At 53.4% G+C, this 22,552-nt stretch overlaps 1 protein-coding gene across 1 annotated transcript in view; it reads right to left on the reverse strand.

Moving 5' to 3' along the window:
* Positions 1–19,129, reverse strand: part of AFF3 (ALF transcription elongation factor 3) — a 147,622-nt gene extending 128,493 nt beyond the window's left edge. The window contains exon 1 of the mRNA XM_078863417.1: positions 18,984–19,129. Coding sequence (XP_078719543.1) covers positions 18,984–18,991 — 8 coding nt within the window. The 5' untranslated portion in view covers positions 18,992–19,129. The remainder of the gene's footprint in view (positions 1–18,983) is intronic.
* Positions 19,130–22,552: the final 3,423 nt, after the last annotated feature.

The following is a 22,552-nucleotide window of genomic DNA, read 5'->3' on the forward strand; positions in this document are numbered from 1 at the left end:
CGCAGAATTGCTTGGAGACCATCGACTGCCAGCGAGACAGACCAGCGACTGCCCCCGTAGTCGCTCAGTCGGCAGCAAGACTACAACAGTCCAGCGGATTCATCGCCGTTAGGAATCGTCAGTGCAGTGGAGCCATCGTTGCCGGCTGCTGCTGCTGCTGCTACTCCCCCGTGTCCCCCAGAGGCTCCGTGAAGACAAACCCAGCGCCTGATCACCGTGGGGACACAGACTGGCGCTGCCTTGTGACACTTTCCCGCATGCAGGATGAGAAACTCGTCAGACAGGAAAGTTGTTGGCCTGCGTGGGCTGGAACTCATCAGAGGGCGGTGGGGACGGTGGGGGGCTCGCGATGATTGCTTGGCGAGGTGGAGATTTGTTGATGGTGCCACTCGGCAGCCCACCTGAGCGCAGGTGTTGTCGTCCACCCGGCTGGGACCCAAAGATGGGTGAGGGGGGTGGGGGCTTGTGGGGGTTGGGGAGGAGGGGGTGGGGGGGGGGGCTTGTGGGGGTGGGGGAGGAGGGGTGGGGTGGAATAATTGTGAGCGCTTCGACGGCGACGTTTGAAACGGGAGGGCGCAATGTAGATTTGAAGTTTTCGTGACTGCAGCGATCCATACTCTTTGGTTCTTTCGGTGAAGTCACGTGGGTATAACATACAATGAATTCAATCACAAGCGTCCGTCATCAGGAGGGCGCAGAGGAGCGCTTGACGAGGAAATGCGGCAGGCGTCATACGGGGAATGGATGCGACTTTCACACGTGAACGGCGTTGAAAGGAAATTATTAATCAAGCGCCATTAACACACAAAACACTCGCCCGCTTCTATGTATTGTACCCGGCTGTTAAACGGCACGTGGGGTCGGGCGGACGGGCGTGAGTGGTGGTGAGTGTGTGTGGTGAGTGAGTGGTGGTGGTGAGTGGTGGTGAGTGTGTGGTTAGTGGTGGTGAGTGTGTGTGGTGAGTGTGTGTGGAGTGTGTGTGGAGTGTGTGCGGTGAGTGTGTGCGGTGAGTGTGAGTGGTGGTGAGTGTGTGTGGTGAGTGAGTGGTGGTGGTGAGTGGTGGTGAGTGTGTGGTTAGTGGTGGTGAGTGTGTGTGGTGAGTGTGTGTGGAGTGTGTGTGGAGTGTGTGCGGTGAGTGTGTGTGGTGAGTGAGTGAGTGAATGGTGAGTGAGTGGTGAGTGAGTGTGTGGTGAGTGTGTGGTGAGTGAGTGGTGAGTGTGTGGTGAGTAAGTGGTGGTGAGTGTGTGCGGTGAGTGTGTGCGGTGAGTGTGTTAGGTGAGTGTGTGTGGTGAGTGAGTGAGTGAGTGAATGGTGAGTGTGTGGTGAGTGAGTGTGTGGTGAGTGTGTGGTGAGTGAGTGGTGAGTGTGTGGTGAGTAAGTGGTGGTGAGTGTGTGCGGTGAGTGTGTGCGGTGAGTGTGTGCGGTGAGTGTGTGTGGTGAGTGAGTGAGTGAATGGTGAGTGAGTGGTGAGTGAGTGTGTGGTGAGTGTGTGGTGAGTGAGTGGTGAGTGTGTGTGGTGAGTAAGTGGTGGTGAGTGTGTGCGGTGAGTGTGTGCGGTGAGTGTGTGTGGTGAGTGAGTGGTGGTGAGTGTGTGTGGTGAGTGTGTGTGGTGAGTGTGTGTGGTGAGTGTGAGTGGTGGTGAGTTAGTGAGTGGTGAGTGTGTGAGTGGTGGTGAGTGAGTGAGTGGTGAGTGAGTGGTGAGTGAGTGAGTGGTGAGTGAGTGTGTGCGGTGAGTGAGTGAGTGAGTGGTGAGTGAGTGGTGAGTGTGAGTGGTGGTGAGTGAGTGAATGAGTGGTGAGTGAGTGGTGGTGAGTGAGTGGTGAGTGAGTGAGTGGTGAGTGAGTGGTGAGTGGTGAGTGAGTGAGTGGTGAGTGAGTGAGTGTGAGTGGTGAGTGAGTGAGTGGTGAGTGAGTGTGTGTGGTAAGTGAGTGGTGAGTAAGTGTGTGTGGTAAGGGAGTGGTGAGTGAGTGGTGAGTGAGTGTGTGTGGTAAGTGAGTGGTGAGTGAGTGTGTGTGGTAAGGGAGTGGTGAGTGAGTGGTGAATGAGTGTGTGTGGTAAGGGAGTGGTGAGTGAGTGGTGAGTGAGTGTGTGTGGTGAGTGAGTGGTGAGTGAGTGGTGGTGGCGCCACGTGCCCAGTAATTCTCGCGGGCGACTCTGACGGTGGCTGCCGACGCTGACGCCGCGAGCAGCGAACAAGCGGCGATCTGTCTCCTCGCCAACCCCCACGCCCCGCGCGCGCGCGCGCGTGCGTGCGTGTGAGCGTGTGTGTGTGTGCGTGTGTGTGTGCGTGTGTGCGTGTGTGTGTGCGTGTGAGCGTGTGTGTGTGTGCGCGTGTGTGTGTGTGTGCGCGTGTGTGTGTGCGTGTATGCGTGTATGCGTGTGTGTGTGTGTGCGTGTGCGTGCGTGCGTGTGTGTGTGTGTGCGTGTGTGCGTGTGTGTGTGTGCGTGTGTGCGTGTGCGTGTGTGTGCGTGTGTGTGTGCGTGCGTGCGTGTGTGTGTGTGCGTGCGTGTGTGCGTGTGTGCGTGTGCGTGTGTGTGCTCGACTAAAGCAAAGCCCCGAGAAGCCATTCGAGTCCCTTTGGAGGCCAGGTTTTTATGTTTTCTCTCTCTCTCTTCCACCGTTTTAGCGATCCCGCCACAAAAGGAAATCGGAGCAGGTCGCAAGCCGTCACTTAAAACGGAGCAAGCGCAGTGGGGGGAAAGGGGGGGTCATTGTCGTGGCTCTGATGTCCGGCGCACTCCACGATCAGCTTTGATTTTTTTTTCTGGGTGATGTTGCTCTACCCCGAGAAGAGAACACATCATAAAACCTCTCCATGTGTGCGTCTGGAACGCAGCCAGCGAGAATGTGGCCTCTGGGTGTTGCGAGCACAGGGCGCGCGCGCACCACCCCACACTTCACACAAGACGCCCCGCAAAGTCCGGCGCGCACACACCACGCACACGCCCGGCACACGCCCGGCACACGTGTTGAGGTGGCCCGGCCGGCCGGACGACCGCTTGGCCGCTCTCCCCCCCCCCCCACTACGCCCCCTACGACCGACCGCCGTTTTGAAGTTTAAAAGAAAAAAACCTCATCTCGTTCCACCCGCGCCGCTGCGACACGGGCACGGAATCAAAGAGTGGCGCTGTCCTTCAGAGGGCACGCCAGCGGAACTCACGCGATGGCCAAGCGTCGGCTTTTGCAGACGATGGAGATTTCTTTTTAACTTGCCGATGGTAATATACTTTTTATTTTTTAAAGACAAAATGAACGATTTGGAGAGTGAACCTTCCCCAGACGATGAGCGGGTTTTGGTATTTCGTCGAGGTAACGCGAGGTTTTGAGTTGGCTTGACCGGCAGTGGTCCCTCAACCTTGTCCCGGGAACGCTTAACTCGGCCCAGCTTTCCTCAACGGCCCACACACACCTTTTCATCGCTAGGCCATGACAAAAGGGAATCATCCACAGCCCCGAGTTCCTACCACAAGCATCCGTTAGCAGTCAGTCACCGTGTCTCCCTCCCCAAATGAGCAGCAGGCGGTAGTTACCGCTGTCCGACATCCTGTGACGGTGGTGAAAAATTCCACATTTTGAATGGCAGAGACCATTCTATCCAAGGGACAACAACCGTTCACTTTACACAAATGTTATTAACATTTTTCCAGCCTCAGACAGATGATGATGATGATGATACGGTCAGTCAACCTCTGAAAAACTCAACTCCAAAACCAGACCCAGGATAGACTCTGATAGGACCGAGGGACTCACAGGTAACTTAAGAATGCAAAAAAACTTTCAATTGGAGGTGGCCGAGTGTCCTAGGGGTCACGGTGTCCAGCTAGTACCACTGGGATTGTTGTGTTCAAATCTGGGTTTCAGCAGAATGTTGTGTAAACCAGGCTCCCAGGAGTCGATAGTGTCGGCTGCGTCACCAATGAATGCACAAACAAATACTACGGCACGTTAAAAGCTGGGTATGCGCTGAATTGTTACTAAATTTCAGCTCTGAGATTGAATTATATGATCAGTTTACCGTGCGACAAAAATCAATCTCACAGCAGTGTGCAGAGAAGTGTGGCCCCTATGGTATAAATTTAAAAACCACTGCAGTATTTTTCAGAAGAACATCTGCATTCATTCTCTGGCACACGGGGTCACACTACTCAGCGACATTTCGCAAGGGATTCTTTGCCTCATGGCGTGACGCCGATAAGCGCACCGGGAATAAAACTGCGAAAACAAAACTATAAAACAATGACGATAATCACAACGACAAATGCGCTCCCTCATATTCCCTGCGAGGAGGCACAGAGCTGGCCATCGCTGCGATGTCTGCGGTGAAAATCGCAGAATCCCATCGCGGATAACAAACTAATCTGGCCATCTTCACCAGCAGCTGGGACCATGGCTCGTTTCATCACGCCCGGCCGCTCTATCAGACCGCAATCGAATTTAGAAACCGCCTTTGCCGAAAAGGCCCCATCAGCACAAAGCTTGGCAGTGGGCAGCACAGTACAATGCCGAGTGTAGTGACAACAACGACGAAGATATGCATCGCAAATGCTGCTGCTTGTGTTAATCGAACCCGCCCCTACCCTCCGTTTACATCAACAGCTCATCGTTACGCTTACACGCCCAGGCCATACACACACACAAGCAGCGTAGCAGGAACAGGTAAAACACTGAGAACAATGCATTGTCGGCCAGACTCCCATTCTGATAACATTTTTGTGAAAATGCTCAAATATCACCAGGGCGACGCATTTCGGCCGTTTCATGATAGACATCTGGCACTATGGAGGGAGGCCTTCATGCAGCAGCGGATTGTCAAAAAACTGTAAATTACTATTATTAATTCTCACGTGCATCAATAAAAATAAATTATCAGGCTCACGATGTACACGCACACAATTGTCTGCATAATTACAATGTACTCTGGTGGACCGCCAGCAACACAGTTAACCTAGCGACCCGAGGTTTGGTTCCTGGCCAAGGCAAACATCAGCGATGAGCGATATCTCAACCACCGCTGGGTCCTCCAAATGACCAAGCCACAGGGAGGAGAAGCTCCAGCCAAAACGCCACGTGGCCGACAGCGGCCTAGGGAGGCCTCCGCCGAATCGTGGATTAACAAAGTGCCGCACATTATCACTTAATTTATCATTATTATTACTACTACTACATACGGCGTGACATTACCCTACATCCGTAAAACGGATTATAAGAATGTCAGTGACGTGTAACATGTAACGCTGAAACACGCCTACCATCCGGTGCAAATGACAAGACGTATGCATATTACATCTGTCATCCAGTTAATCATCGTCAATGAAAACGGCCATTCGCGTAACTGCTCACCAGGGTATCGCGCTGCGTGGCACTAAACGCGCCGCAAATTCCACGAAGTAAAACCTCAACACCGTAGCGCCTCTGCCGTCAAGCGCCGCCTTCACGAGCAATCCGCCTACGAATGCGCCTCATCTCATTGGATCTCGGAAGCTAAACTGGGCTGAACCTGGTTTGTATTCGGGTGGGAGCATGCATGCATGCCTGCCTGCCTGCCTGGGAACATAATGTGTCGTCGGCTTGGGTTACATGGTGGCCACGTGTGGCGATGCTGCATTGGATTCGCGAATCTATTTGTGCGAGAGCTCGAGTGCTGCGCCCTCGTTTTCTCCAGGCACTCCAGGTTCCTCTCAAGTGAAGCCAACCTACTCATTTGACACAACGACTGTGGAACCTCTTCACACAGCCACTCTAAACGGAGCGAAATGGCCATCGTTAACCCAGAAACATGGCCATTATGGACAAAGTGAGACGGCCATTATGTACCCATCGACGCAGATGGGAATTAGCCCAACGCAGAGCCCTCCTGGAAAAGATTCTTAAAAACTCACTGTGGCTCTCCTGGATGAAAAAATCCCATTATGAATATTACTGTAACTGCATTGCCCATATGTCCAATGAGGCCACCCTAATGTGGGCTAAAATGTCCTGCTCCTGGAGTGAATCACTGGAGTTATTGGAGCTAAGTTGATCTGTTCCGCGATACTTATCCTGCGTCGCCAATTTTCTCGTCACAGGCATGGTGACGCACGCTTATGATGACATAAGACCACGATTCACCTGTGCAAGACGAACACATTCAAAACAAATGAACAGACAAGAGTCTATCTTTCCGTGTAAAAATAAAAGATCACATTTTATTCCGTCAGAATTTGAGGCCACTTATTTAATTTGTATCTACTTTTGACAAAATTACATTGAAATTGTGCTACCATACCACTGGACAATGCATTAATTCGGAAACCTCGCACTGCCGTGCAGCCTTGTGCTAAGAAATGGGCCGTGGAAGCGGACATCACAGAACTGCTTTTGGGCTCTCTAGACCGAAGTTTTCTCGCAGCATCTGTTAAGGCAAGCCAAGTTTCGATCAGCTTCAGTAAACGTGTTGATTTAGGCAAGAGTCCTCTACGATAGCAGTGAGGTCCATCCAGGTAAACGCAACTCGTGTGTGTGTGCGTGTGTCACGTGTGTGCGTGTCGACTGAATTAACAGATGCATATTTTCACACATGTTGGACTGACCGATCGTCATTGCTGATTGCAGAATTATGATTTGAAGTGGGACTGAGATTATTCACTCCCCCTTGCCATGAGAAGAATTGCGACAATTCAGCATCACGTTCAAGACAAAATAAACTAAAATTGTTTTCCACGTTGTTGTGAATATAGCGCCTCTAGCGACGACAGGATTTCCCCGTCTACAAATGGTCCCACTGAGCGGTGAGATGGCCCCTAAATTGGTTGCCACCCATCCCGGATTTCCAAAGATCGTCCTCTTTTTTTGGGGTCGCTGTCCTCGGTAGGTCTGCAAGTCTTCCTGGGGCGTTAAAAGTCCAAGTTTCTTGTCAATTTCCAAATAATACACCACTCAGCCAGTTGCACAATAATATACCACATGTACATCTCCCCTCCTCTAGTATTTTAATACATCCGTCTTCCCAATGACATGTGCCAGCTTTGTGTGTGTGTTTTTTTTTATCTCGGAGGTGGCTACCCTACCCCACATAACTGGTTGGGGGCACCGCAAGGCAGACACAAACAGGAAATCAAGTGCACAGGAAGTGTGCTCATGCCACTGCTAAAGCGCCGGCACCTGTGGCAGCCTCCGCTATTGCGACAGTTCGGAACCCCAATTTCCCAAAGACGACGGGGGGAGGGGGGGGCTCCTGCATCCCCTACCGGCTCCATTACCACCAGCTGGTGAGTCAGGGCCACGCTCTACCAATGAAGGCCACGCTCCTCGTATTTTCGCAGGATTTAGCAATGCATTGATGCAGCCACTGACTGTTGCGCTTTAATGGGTGCGCATTTCTCCTGCGTCGGAAAATCCTTGAGGGCAAATTGGCGCGTGCGTTTCTCGAATCCAAGCATGTATGTCTGTTGAACTTCTTCCATACCATACTAATCGGGGGTGCGGCGGAAGGACAAACTAAACGCAAAAAGAAGTTCTAAAGAAAACGTAGAGTTCCTGTTTCTTCACACCAACTGTGCTCGTGGCATTATCACCATCGCTGCTGGGCTCCAATATTTTATTTGGGCTTGGCGCAGAGTTGAATCGCCCCTGCTGTGCCGTGGCATTCCACAACTGAGCGTGGGCTTCTGCTGCACATCCCACTGGGCCAGATTTAAAATCCGTCTCCCGATCCGACCCCCCCCCCCCGCCTGCCCCCCAAAGAATAAAAACATGCAGAGATTTAAAAAAGATGGGCCCTCCACTCTGCCCTTCATCGAAGGGCCTAATAATGCCAAGAGCCACAAGAACAGTTGGTGTTAAGAGAGAGAAACATTACATTCAAGATCGCTTTCAAATGAAGAGGCGAAGGAATAGGGGCATATCATTGCATGAATGCATCGATTATATTAGGTGCTTACGCTCAATATAGATAGAGACATCAAATTGCGCAAGTAAAAATCAATGCTTCTTTTAGATGTGCATGCTGACCATGTGTTACTGTACAGTACTTCTATGCTCCTGAGTCTGTGCTCCCCACCTTCATCAACCTGCACTGACCATAGCAGTGAAAATACGACCAGACAACCACCCACAACCACCACAGCGCAGGATTGTAATAAAGGGACTGCGCATGCAGAGTGCCCACCTGATTACAGACCAAGTCAGACCTTATTGGTTACCCCGTGCCCTGATAAATCTCAACGTTCACCCTACAAAGTCAAAGACAAAGATCTCCCGTATAGCCTTAATATACTGTAGGGGGCAAGTGCTGTTAGCGAGCACCTATAAAGGCCGGCACGGCACACGAGGGGGTGGGTGGCCAACACTACGCCCGACCCTACAAAGTCCCATCACAAGGGACCGAAAAAAATAAAGCGACAAAAAATGTTTTTTTACACAATTACCCTGTACAAGAATGCGGGTGAACCGTGTGGGTTGACAGGTATGCGTGTATGTTTTGTTGCAATGGGATCGTGTAATTCCCAGCAGTCACTAAAGGCAGCTAGATTCACCACAAAGTTCTTGGTTCTTTCGGTAAAGTCACGTAGAAGGGAAATAATAAAATAATAAAAATAACAAATTAAATTCTCAAGAAAATTTTCTTGCTGTGGTTTTCACACCTGATGATGATTGCTTGTGTTGCAATCGAAACGTCGTGATAATTGTATTATTTATTTGTATTATTTATTATTTCCCTTCTATGTAATTTTACCGAAAGAACCAAGAATATGAATCCCTGCAGTCACGAAAGCTTTAAATCGAAATTCACCACAATGTCCATCTAATATATCACTTATTATTGAATTTAATCGAGTCGTAAACCTGGGTCTGGGTAGTACGTACATGCAGGGCCCCAGCCACCAGTACCTCTCGTGCCGCTCTAAACAACGATTCATTACCAATTGCATAATTTATGCGCACTCTTATTTTTAAACCTCTCAGTATTCAAACAAATAAATAAACACATTTGCACAGTATTGCTCTTGATGGGTTTCTCAGGTCGAATATGTTCAGAATTTCCACAGATTTTTTTGCCAAGAATCTCGGCAGTAAGCATCCGTAGAATTTCCTGTGCGCGTATTTTTTTTGTATTCCGGTGCATCTGCGAGGGCAGGTCCATGGATCGATCCACGATCGCTGGTAAATAACGCTGTGGTTGGATTAGGCAGATTCTATTTTCTTTCCCGACACCACCGCACAGCGATATCCTCGTGAGGACGTGGCACACTCACCGAGGGTTCATCATTTCTGCTGGAGCTGCCCGGTGCTGAGCTCCAGAAAACCAAGAGGTGGAGCAGATGTGCCCCTCGGGTCACGAAGACCAACGGAGAGAGGAGAGAGCATTGTAGCGAGCGCAGCTCCGTACGCGCCAGCCCCCCCCCCCCTCCCAAAAAAAAAACCCGGCACCATCTCCACCCCGAAATATCTCATCTCACAAGCATCTCCCACCGCAAGCAAATTAAATAAATTGCACCCAACAGGTCAATGCCACCGACACCCTTGCCGCAGCTGCTGACTCACACTCACAGACGGATCTGTAATGAGAAATCTCCAATGCCTTACAACCCCCCCACGCATCTACCTCTAGCAGAGAACCCCATTTACACCGCTCTCCCGCCCCCCCCAAAACCTATCGACCTCTCAACCCTTAGCGACTCCCCTCTCAATCTCTCAGCCCTCGCACGTCGAGATATCGCCTTGACAGCCGCGCTCTCCATGCGTGTGTATCACGGCGGAGAAGTGGGGGTGGGGGGTGGGGGAATAACATGAAATAATAATAAAAACCCTTCCCTAAGTGGCCTAACAAAATCACTGCACGGACCTCCGCAAGCAATCAATGGCGCGTATTTGTGCGGTCGGCGATTGAACGACGATGGCGTTAGAATGAAAAATTAACCGCTGCGCCGTGCAGGCCTACCCCGGCTGCCGTCTTCTTAGAGGACACGGGGAATGAAATTCAGAATTCCTTTGCCCCCCCCACCCCCCGCACGGCTCGCAAAACGACGAACCGATGGGCCTTGGTGAAAGGAGTGAGAGCCTTCACAGGTGAATTGCAGGTACGTGCTAACAAGCACGATGTTGACTTGTTATCGTGGCGATGAGGCGTGCGTTTCCCATTGATTCCGAGATCGATATCTTTCAATGAGATATGAAACCCGCCTGGGTCAGGGTCTGCGTAATTATTAGGACACCGATAACGCGGAAGACTGAACGCGTTAACTTTAGCTTCAGCGGCACAGAGGTTGTTATTTAGGTTGCCACTCGGTCAGAACAACACCCGGCTTGTACATTCTGGAAGCGGCAGCGAGTGGGATACATACAGCAAACGGTCGTCCATCAAGCGCAGCGCTTAGCAACCGCCAAAACCAACAGCGAGGCATCAAGCTCGCTTTTTTTTACCATCCTGGCCTTGAAAACAAAAATGTTTATACGACCCTTCTTATGACTTTAATTGTTTCTCAACAAAAATTTTGGCCGTAAAAAAAAATACAAAGATTAAACTCCCAACAGGTCGGAGATGGAAACATGGCAGGGACGTGAGATTTTAAAAGCAGCCGCATTGAACAAACTCGTGGGAGGGTTTTTCTTTAGTGATGTTTTTGATGAACGAGCTCAGCATCACTCAGCGTTTCTCTCTCCCCAACGTTTAACACTCTCCATCACTCCCATAGCCAATTTCACTTCGCCTTGCCATGTGCGTGTGTGCGTGTGGGGGGGGGGGGTCTTTGTCTTCGCTCTCGAAAACATAAATATATACATATTCATAAAGCTAACGATTCAATCGGTTCCCAGTTTCTGTCTCTGTTTTGTGTAAACGCATTTAACCTGCATTAGCAGGCTCTCGGTTCAGCAATTATGTGTAAACACCCCGCCCCCCGCCGCCTCGCCCACACCACCTTCCCTGCCTCCTCCGCTCCCGGCTGTGAACGCCACCGGGCTCCCAGGTCGGTGGTAGCTCAAGGAGCCACAGGGAGCTTGGTTCGTCCTGCTCAGTGCGTGACCCCCCACCCACCACCCCACCTCTGACCCCCACACCCCGCCTCCTCTGCCCCCGACTCTGCCCTCCGTGGCTGGGAGATAGAGGTCAAACATTGGCTTTCTAAAAGTTAGCGTTGGGTAAAGTTCGATGGAGTAAAATGTTGGGTTAGACTATTTCTAACTGAAATGTTATGGTTATTTAATCATGCATATTATTATTATTGTTTTGTTCCCGTGGACTGTTTATTATTATACAGGTACCCTGTGCATCATCTTGAGACGCACTTTTGCATTTAGTTGCATTACAAATGACAATTACATTGAACGCCGACACAGCCGTGCGGGTGAACGAGTGGCGTCATGGCGCGCGAGTTTCTCTTCCACGCTGACCACCGTGACGTCCAAACCGCTTCCCGAGTGGGAGAGGGTAAGAGTTCGGCTTGGGGAAGCAGGTTGCCTGCCTGGTTCTGAGACTCCATTTATCGATTTGGGCCAGGCTGGACAGCTACGGAAGCACGATGGCCCTCTGCGCCAGCCTGGTGCTGACGCGAAATCCAACTGGCCGCAGAAACGAGACGCCAAAAGAACCCTGTAGGCAGGGCTCATCGCAGGCCAGCTGTTCGTTTCACAAGGCCCCCACAATGCTTGGGGCACATCATCATCATCAACAGCCATGATCGATCCACTGCTGGGCGAAGTCCTCCGCAAGCCGTCGCGATTTCTCACGATCCTGCGATGCAACGACCCAAACCACCTAGCACCTGCCCACACAAGAGTCGATTTCATCGCTCAGTCTCCTCGATTAGCGTCCCCTGTGGGGAGCGCAGCTTCCGCGAGAACCGCACGTGACGAGGCGCGAGCGAGTAAATCGGCAAAGCACCTGGCTGTGCCGTGCCGATGGATCCCACTGAAGGAGACACCACAGACACTGGCAAAAGCTGTCACCGCCCGAGCGGCACGAGCTGGCGGTCTGGTAGGGCTCGGCATGTTGGGGGAGCTGTGCACGATTGGGGCGAGACACGGCGAGGGACACTCCGGGGCGCCGTGTGTTTTATACATTTTGGGGGCACGAGTCTCAGCCGTCACATTTGTTCCCCGCTCTTCCGCCTTCTTCCCGCAACAGCTGACGGATCAATCTCCGTCGACTGCGAGAGAATGTTATTCAGAACGCAGCTGCACGCTCTCGATCAGCAGCGGGAAGCGTGCGCGAGGGTGCGGGCCACGCTGCGCCCGTGCGTGGCGCCGCTCGCACGGCGTGTGTCCGGCGCGCCCCCCGCTCATTACCGGCAGCAGCAACGAGGCCGGCCCTGACCCACGCTCCCCGGATCTCCAAAGCAGCCCCTAATCCCAAACAAAGGGTCAGGGATTATCCTTCATGCGTTCCCTCTCCCTCTGTGCCAACACCCCCACCCCCAACCCATCTCAATCCTCTCACTGCCCCTCTCAGTTGCTCTACCCCCCCCCCCCGTCCCCCAACTACACCACCACCTCTCCTCCTTCTCCCTTCACCCCCCGCCCGCCACCACCCCACCCCACATGCGAACTTGCGGTGACTACCCATAGGGCCGTCCCGCGTCTCTTTCCGCGTGTCTCATAATTGTCTCCATGAGAACGGCACGTGCTGGTGCTTGAAGAGCGGCGGTGCGAGCTGGTAGGGCACGTGGCAGCCATCCGCCACCCCCCTCACCCTAAACCCCCCTCCCTCCCCCGCCCACCCACCCCCCCATATGCCCGAGCAAACAGGAGCCAATGTCCGTGTGAACGGTCCGCGTTTATCGAGCCGTGCGGGCGTCAGTCAACAGAGAGACGAAGCGTCGGGCCGGTCACGCCGGGCGCGCCGCGCTTCGCCGCTCCACGTTGCCGGCAACCTGTGCATGGCCACGCGTTGCCGGCAACCTGTGCATGGCCACACGTTGCCAGCAACCTGTGCATGGCCACACGTTGCCGGCAACCTGTGCATGGCCACGCGTTGCCGGCAACCTGTGCATGGCCACGCGTTGCCAGCAACCTGTACATGGCCACGCGTTGCCGGCAACCTGTCCATGGCCACACGTTGCCGGCAACCTGTGCATGGCCACGCGTCGCCGGCAACCTGTGCATGGCCACGCGTTGCCGGCAACCTGTGCATGGCCACGCGTTGCCGGCAACCTGTGCATGGCCACACGTCGCCGGCAACCTGTGCATGGCCACGCGTTGCCGGCAACCTGTGCATGGCCACACGTTGCCGGCAACCTGTCCATGGCCATGCGTTGCCGGCAACCTGTGCATGGCCACACGTCGCTACCGAGACGCCGGGTTGCGTGTCTGTGGCTTGCTCGTCGCCGCCGTGATTTCAGTGTCGCCGACCGTGTTGAGAATCTCTCGGCGGCCCGCAAAGTCCCGCCCCGATGTCTCGTGAGGACAGTCTCCAGTGTCGGGCGCTTGGTCAGCGCAATCAGATGCCAAGGGGACGCTGGTGGAGGGGTTGCCGGGGAGTGTGAAGGGGTTTATCCATACATGGCTTGGGCGAGGAGGGAGACACGAGGAGGGAAGATGCCACGCACCCCCAGACACACACCGATCCCTCTCCGTGACCCACACTCAGGCCCTCCCCCTCTCGCAGGGCCAGGTTACACACTGCCTCAGCAACACTCTTGCAGACACGCACCTGCCAACAAGGAGGGCAGTGAGTAAAGCACCGCGAAAAGCTTGCTTTACATCTTTCACCAGCAGACAAACAACGCAGCTCCGCACTTGGGGTAATAAAGCGTAATGAATGTGATTGTCGAGGAATACGCAGCGAGGGATGTTTTAATGTGTGTGGCTGCTGGGGGACGAGGGGGTAGTGGAAAAGGTGAGGTTCATTAAGCTGTCTCCCTTTATCCACATTAATGAGTCAAGTGTGGGTGCGCGCGGCATGCTAATGCTGCCTTTCACCACCGTCACCGCACGCGCGCCCGCACGATGTCTCTCCCTTCTCTCTTTGTCACGGCTGCCAGATCTCACCCGCTGGTCGCCATCCCCCTCCCTCCCTCCCAGTGCCAATCCCGTGGCCTCGTTATGGCAGTCGTGGAGGGGTGGGGGAGATCGGTACCCCCCCCCCTCCGCGGCAAAGAGTGGGGGGCACACAGACAGGGGGGGCACACAAACAGGGGGGGGCACACAGACAGGGGGGGGCACACAGACAGGGGGGGCACACAGAGACAGAGGGGGGCACACAGACAGGGGGGGCACACAGACAGGGGGGGGCACACAGACAGGGGGGGCACACAGACAGGGGGGGGCACACAGACAGGGGGGAGCACACAGACAGGGGGGGGCACACAGACAGGGGGGGAGCACAGACAGGGGGGGGGCACACAGACAGGGGGGGAGCACAGACAGGGGGGGGGCACACAGACAGGGGGGGCACATAGACAGGGGGGGGCACACAGAGAGAGGGGGGGCACACAGACAGGGGGGGGCACACAGACAGGGGGGGGCACACAGACAGGGGGGGCACACAGAGACAGAGGGGGGGGCACACAGACAGGGGGGGGCACACAGAGACAGAGGGGGGGCACACAGACAGGGGGGGGGGGCACACAGACAGGGGGGGGCACACAGACAGGGGGGGCACACAGACAAGGGGGGGGCACACCGAGACAGAGGGGGGGGCACACAGACAGGGGGGGGCACACAGACGGGGGGGGCACACAAACAGGGGGGGGCACACAGACAGCGGGGGGCACACAGACAGGGGGGCGCACACAGACAGGGGGGGCACACAGAGATAGAGGGGGGGCACACAGACAGGGGGGGGCACACAGACGGGGGGGGCACACAGACAGGGGGGGGGCACACAGACAGGGGGGGGGCACACAGACGGGGGGGGCACACAGACAGGGGGGGGCACACAGACAGGGGAGGGCACACAGACAGGGGGGGCACACAGACAGGGGGGGCACACAGACAGGGGGGGCACACAGACAGGGGGGGGCACACAGACAGGAGGGGGCACACAGACAGGGGGGGCACACATACAGGGGGGGGGGCACACAGACAGGGGGGGGGCACACAGACAGGGGGGGGGGGCACACAGACAGGGGGGGGGGGGCACACAGACGCGCGTCGTCACCGCCACCGCCGCACACAGAAACTCTTCATGGAGGCACGAACTGAAAGCGCCACTCGCTGTGCGCCTTCTCCAGAGCTGTAATCAGCTCACTCACTCCCCAACACCTCTCTCAGTCTCTTGTTGAGGCTCTCCCCCAAAACAAATAAGCAGGTAAACAAATAACACAATGGCGCCATGGCGGGCCCACTTTGTGCCAAAATGCAAATTGCGTCGTCGAAATGATGCATCTACTTGACGTGGTGAGTCGCTGCATCGACGAGGAGGAGGAGGCCTCAACGTGGTTTGTGGAAATAATCGTGTTGTCATTCTCGCCAACGTGAAAAAATTGTTAAAACCAAAAACAAAACATTATATTAATTGTGGCGACGAGTAACACAAAATCAACGAATACAACGTTTGTTACAAGATTTAGTTTTTCCCATTCACTAATTGAAAAAAAAAATTGCCGTGACTGCATTTTGACCTCCAATATTTCCCACCGTCTCCTTCCGCTTCGCCTGGACTCTGAGCCGAGTATAGCCTTACTGTACGTCTCACATGTTATCACATGTAACTCACATGGTCTCACATGGTCTCACATGTAACTCCCATGTATCACATGTACTCACATGTCTGACATGTTCTCACATGTATCACATGTAACTCACATGTTTCACATGTAACTCACATGTAACTCACATGTAACCCCCCCCCCCCCCCTGCACTCTATTTGCACGGTGTCTACTCTCTTGTCATGGTCGTGTCTCTTAGAGTGATCGCCTGCACTGTATCTGTGTTCTGTGTTGCCTGGACTTTATTTCCCCGTCTTTTGTTATTACCAGAGTTGTATTTCTGGTCCCGCGTTTGCATGTCACGTGTCTGTCTGTCTCCATGTCACGTGTCTGTCTCCCTGTCTCCATGTCACGTGTCTGTCTCCCTGTCACGTGTCTGTCTCCCTGTCTCCATGTCACGTGTCTGTCTCCCTGTCTCCATGTCACGTGTCTGTCTCCCTGTCTCCATGTCACGTGTCTGTCTCCCTGTCACGTGTCTGTCTCCCTGTCTCCATGTCACGTGTCTGTCTCCATGTCACGTGTCTGTCTCCATGTCTCCATGTCACGTGTCTCTCTCCCTGTTTCCGTGTCACGTGTCTGTCTCCCTGTCACGTGTCTGTCTCCCTGTCTCCATGTCACGTGTCTGTCTCCCTGTCTCCGTGTCACGTGTCTCCCTGTCTCCATGTCACGTGTCTCTCTCCCTGTCTCCATGTCACGTGTCTCCCTGTCTCCCTGTCACGTGTCTCTCTCCCTGTCTCCATGTCACGTGTCTCCATGTCACGTGTCTGTCTCCCTGTCTCCATGTCACGTGTTTCCATGTCACGTGTCTCTCTCCCTGTCTCCATGTCACGTGTCTCCATGTCACGTGTCTGTCTCCCTGTCTCCATGTCAGGTGTCTCCATGTCACGTGTCTCTCTCCCTGTTTCCAAAACACGTGTCTGTTTCCATGTCACGTGTCTTTACCCCCCGAGCCATATCACTGCGGGTATTAACATAAACGTTACGCTCCCAAATCTTCATATTTGCATAACTTTTGCATGATATACCACGAGCTTCTTGGGGAATGCGTGCCCGTTTGGATCATCGCTTGAATTGATTCATCAATGACTAATTGTTGATTGGTGAATTATTGTACATTGCCATCAAGCAAATAATACCCTTTGTTATATATTTATTTTTTCATCGGAAATCCTCACGGAGTCTCAATACTTGTTTTTAGGAGGATGCTGTCCTAGAATGTTCGGTGTAAATTATAATAAATGGGTGTTCGGCGCGTGAAGAAAGACCACCACACATATAAGGCCCCACAGCTTCGTACAGATAGATTCAATAATCCAATGCTGCACTGCCACGTTTTAGCCAACTCGCAGCTCCGATAAGCACGTCTGGCTACGTACAGAGGGCGAAATGCAGCCACAGCACGTTTAAAAAATTGGTTAATGAAAAAAACTAAATCTTGCAGTAAAGTTGTGATTCGTTGATGTTGTGTTACTCGTCGCCACAATTAATAGGACCTTATTTATGTTTTAACATACAGCGTATAACAATAATTCATTCCCGTTGGCTAGAATGAGAAAACGAGTATTAAAAGAAACATGTTCATGGCTACTCCTCATCGATGCGACGCAACGCATCGACTCACCAGGTCGGATGGATAAATCATTCGTACACACATACAACTCTTAGCCCAAGCCTCGAAACACACCTGCTTCTTTTCTCAGGCAGCCTCCTATCTTCCGAGCTCGGATAAGATGGGTAACGCATTCAGGGTGACACGGTTATTGACTCTAACCTGCACTGAAGGCCAGCTAAGAGACATCTACATTTGCAAGGCAAATTGGGAACGGCTTTTTTTTTACTTTTTTTACATCGAAATAATGCCAACGTGTAAAACTATCGGCTACATTTTGCTCCGTCCAATACAATCCCACCTTCAAACTCCTGCTCACCACAAAGCCTCTGGCTGTGCTGAACACCACGGGGAGAGAGCCAAGGCCCGGGCACGAAAGGCGCTCGCCATTCTTGCGCCGCGGTTTGTGGTCGCGCGGTCAGAGATTCCGTACTCGTGGCTGCGATTCGCCCGTGGCCGCAGCTTGCCGCCACACTCGCGGTATAATTTTAGCCAGATTCGTCCCGGTCAGTGACCGGAATAAAAATTTTTCTCCCGATCACGCACTCCATATTCACCACCCATCCCGCTGTGAGCCGCCGGTCACTCGTCACGTGCAAGCGCCTTACTCCAGTTTTACCGGCGACCCGCAAAATATTCCGGCGACGGGCATTCGCACATCCAGGATGCCTCTCGCTACGGGCTGTGACGACGGGTAGTCACGTTGTACCACCTACTGGAGCCTAACGGCGACACGTATACATGTTGGGTGGGAAATCAAGCCCTGGCCACGCTCTTGCTCGCCAGCAAACCTCGGCGTTCCGCATCGCATCTGTGTTCAGTGCCACGGGAGCTGCGTCGCTTTGGCCACGGAGAGCCGTCGTTGCTGCGCCGCAAGAATGTGCCGAAGCTGAGCCCATACATACCGACGCCAGGGCAGAGTTGGTGGCCCGGCGACTAGTTAGTCAGCATAAGGCGCTAGGAACCCTGCAGCCTGTGTTCGATTCCGGCCACGGCTAATAATAGAGGTGAGAAATATCTAAAAACGGTCCTGGGTCTCCGGCCCTCTTCAACAACCGGCGCTGGCCAGCGTGGGGAGGTATGGTCACACAACCCCAATGGCTGATGCAGCTATTGGGGGAAGCCTTCGTCCGCGGTGGATGCGGCAAAGGGGGCTGTGGATAATTGTTATGACGAATGCCCATAAAAGGGGCAACACGGAAGAGACTGATGACCTTAACAAAGTTAAAACGGACAGCAAAAGCCAAGCGCGTAGAGACGAGTTCGAAAACGGCCACCCAGCACAGCACTGTACCACACTCGAGTCATAACACAGCATAACAACTCACACCAGACGCGCCCTATCACACACACACTCACATTAGTCGTATTATTCCCTCACGCGAAATACGTACAACGCCACTCTCTCGCGTGGAACCTGCCAACCCCATATGTTTCCTGCCAAAAAAACGCCGGATTCTTTGCGGCAGTATAGATATATGTGTATAAAAAGCTGGAAACGTTCAATACCGCCATGCGAAATCGACCCAAAAAACAGATGGGCGCAACGACCAATGGGAGACAACTTGAGACGCGGCGCCGACGATGCGCTGCGTTCGTGAGCCGCGCGGCTCACCTGTCGAGCGACCAGACGGGCGACGAACAACAAAGTTGGGGGGGGGGTGTTGGGGAGGGCTGGTGGGGTTTGACCGACAGCGGTGCTGGCGGTGGTGGCGGTGTGGGGGCACCCACCGACGCACGGCTTACCTGCTCATGGCTGGAGCGAGTGCCCCTCCGGTGAGCGCCGACGCGCGTGACGGCGGCGGCGGCGGCTCGTGGGGGCCGCCGGGCCGAGCCGGCTGCCGAGGAGGAGCGAGCCGTGCCAGCCGGCGCAGCGGACACCGCGGGGTGCGTTAGCGGCACGCCTCTACATGCTTGTGACCGGGCAGGACGGACTTCGGGGGGGGGAAGAGAGAGACGCACGCGCGCGCGCGCACGGCCGAGCGTGCTCGCCGTCAGTGCGCATGTGGCGCTCGGCACGGCGCGACGGGCGGGCGGGCGTGCGTGCGTGCGAGAGGGGGGTGTGTGTGGGTGTGTGTGTGTTTTGCAGGCGGGTTACTGTGCTTTCGGCGGTGCTTGATGTGGAGTGGCTGGTGGGGATCGGTGAGGAGGGGTGGCTGTTTGTGGGTCGGGGGGTAGGGGAGGAGGAGGTGGGGGGGGCCTTGTGGCGGTGGGGGTGGCTGGCCGGGCGCGTGTTTCCACCACCGCCGCTGCCGGCTGCTGAGGCAGCACAAACGCAGCTCTTGCAGATTTTGCCGCGGTGACGCCACATCTGATTAGCCGGTGCCCAAGTTGCCGGGTGGATGGGGCTGTGGAGCGGGGTGGCGGTGGGCGGGGATGGAGAGTGAAGGTGGCTGGGGTGGGTCCAGGGAGAGCCCAGCTGGGGGGGTTTTGACAGCCACACGTGACCCGCCCGAGGAATCTGTTGCTTCTGACCGAACTGGGTATGCACGCGGTTGGAACTGTGTGTGCTGTGTGTTGCGAGAATGCCTGCACCTGTACAAGGCATTCTGACTGCACTGTACAATGAAGTCTGCCCGTACGACTCGTCGAGTCTGAGTAGACTCTAAGTTCCGCACCCGCGTGTCGATTCGACGAACGTCGGGCTCTTGGCAAGTGCCTTTGGCAAAACTAAAAAAAACCCGTGCGACCTTTAACGTTGGGTTACCTATTCAAGTTGAATGTCACTGAGTAAATAGCACACTAAAACATGACGATTACCAAATTGCCCCGCGAGGCAGCCTCGTTAATAATCGAACACTTCGACGTACAACGTTCAGCGCGGCGGCGAGTCTGCTACGGTGTGGAGCCCGCAACGTGAATCTCGCGGGGTTCACGTCCTGGGCGAGGTCTCCACTCAACTTTGCACTCGTCCTTCCTAGCTCGATATCATTGATACCACTTTGTGGGAACTTAACAGTTGGTTGTCCTATGAATAGACTTTGCCCCCCCCCCCACCAAAGAATTGTGGAATTTCCACCGCTGTTAATGTGAGGCGCCCATGGCCCACGCTCGTTTGAGCCGTAAAACCGCTACCTTCAAGTGCTGCCCGTAACCAGGCCGCACAAACCACTGAAAGCCTCGCAACGAATTAGGCAATAACATTTTAATTAATTTGACTTTCGACTTATACAGACAAAAAGACAAGTCGAATTTCGTTGGGCACGAGCATGAATAAAAAAAAAACGCCACTTCCGTTATTAATTCTGGTTTTAACGGAAATAAATCTAAAGTAGGTGAACGTTTTGGACAAGGGACCTTTTATGAAGAATAAGGCTTCTATGAAGAGAAGCGTACTGCCAGAACGCTGTTTCTGTTATTATAACGAACATGGTGAAATTGTTTGATATCAACAAAGTTGTTAATGTCCAAACAAGTTATGGACTTAAAAAAAAAATCGGTATTGTGCAATGAATCATGCCACGAAATCAAGATTCCATTTAGAAACCGCGCAGAGCAGTGCCTTTTTTGTTATGTTAACTTTTCATTCTCAGAGCTAGAATGTAGGAATATTAAGTGCATACCCACATTTGTATTTGACCGGTTTCTGTGTGGACATTGGTGACGAGGATACGTCTATAAATCCTCTAGACTGTAGAACCCAGCTTAATCGTGGCTGAAACTCAAATTCGAACCCATGATCTCAGCGGTCCTCCGGGATACCCGGCCACTTCAGCTCATGCCACTTAACTGCTCGCACTCATCCAAACTGAATTTTCAAAAACCTGGAATGTTTTGCTGCTGTGCATATGGTTTTCTCACTGCTGAAAGCAGCGTCAGTTTGGCCACGGGCAGCCAGAGCAGCCAACGAAGACCCCTTTACGGTTATAGAGCGTCCCAACATTTGACAGAACGTCCAAAATTCTTAGGCGAATCCCACCATCTGAAAACACCTCCAGAGTAAATAAGCAGTGGGTATTTGGGGAGAGGGGCAGCAGCCAAAGGGAGAGAGGAGGAGGAGAGAGGTCCCACGTCCTGTAGGGATCCAAAACGATCTATTTTTTCAGGTTTTACTTGGCTGTAAAGACCAAGTCTCTGGCCCCGGATGAAGCGAATCAACTTTCCCCGTCTCCGCGGCTCAGGCCACACCAACACACGGGTACCGTTTGTCCTTCCCAGGCGTTAGAATTATTTTTTTAGTTCGTCCCACTTTTTTTTTATTTTCTTCTTCCCAGGAGCAACATGAGGACACGCAAAGGCCTGTGTCTCACTACCAGCTCAGCTTGTTCAGCAGCCTCTATAAATAGGTGCCCTCCCTGCCATTCATCAGAGAGACTTTTGTCTGTGCCCGTGCTTGCGCCTGGGTTAATCGCACTTTGTGGGCGCTCGCGTTTGAGCTTGCGTTTGGGTTTACGTTTCGGCATTTGGCAAACCGTAACCATCTCCATTTAAAAGAGGCAATCGACTCACCACACTTCACCGCCCCACCATCCTACTTTCTCCAAGTTCCACAAGTTGGGTTGCCACCTCTCAGCTGCAAACCCCACCCCCCCCCCCGGACATATCATGGGAAGAATATCTCACAGTACCAGAGGACGGGAGAGTTGCATGTAAATGTATTGTCTCGAGAGGTGTGTTACTACGGAACTGGCTAAAAACGATGTTCTTAATTTCCATACGAAGATTTAAAAAATTCGCCAAACTCAAAAATAAGTTCCCGGAGAACCGGGACAGGTGGCAGCCCTCATAACAGGTGAAGCTCCCTCGATCCCATATGACCCTGTCCAATCCTTTTATATCAAGGCCATTCTCTCCCTGTATTCATCAATGTTTCACCTCTGTTACCACATGGATAGAGCGGTGAGACTTTTTTTCAAATATTTTCATGCGACTGTATCCGACTAGTCAAGAGATCGAATCAATCATCAGAAGATGAATCGTCGATTACTTAACTTAAATAATCGAAAAGCCCAGCTCGAGTTAAAGGTCCACCCGTGTTTATCTATCTAAACGAGACAAAGATCACCCATATAGCCTCAACAGATGGTTGGGGCAAGTAATGTTAGCAAGACCTTTGAAGGCCGACACGGCACACGAGGGGGTGGGAGGCCAGCACCACGCCCGGCCGCTTTTATCTCCCTCCTAGCGATGTTTACACATCGCACCAGGTACTCATTTTAGTCTGAGTCGACCTGGGGGGATGCCCAGGACCGGTTCAGATAATCGTCACTGGTGTTGGTGGTGGCCGTGAGCGGGAATCGAACTCGGGTCGCCAGGTTCGTAGCGCAGCGCGCTAACCACTGCGCGACCGCTCCCAAACACGCGCGCGCCTGCAC

The sequence above is a fragment of the Lampetra fluviatilis genome, chromosome 15 (genome assembly GCF_964198595.1).
Source record: "Lampetra fluviatilis chromosome 15, kcLamFluv1.1, whole genome shotgun sequence".
NCBI classification, from domain to species: Eukaryota; Metazoa; Chordata; class Hyperoartia; order Petromyzontiformes; family Petromyzontidae; genus Lampetra; species Lampetra fluviatilis.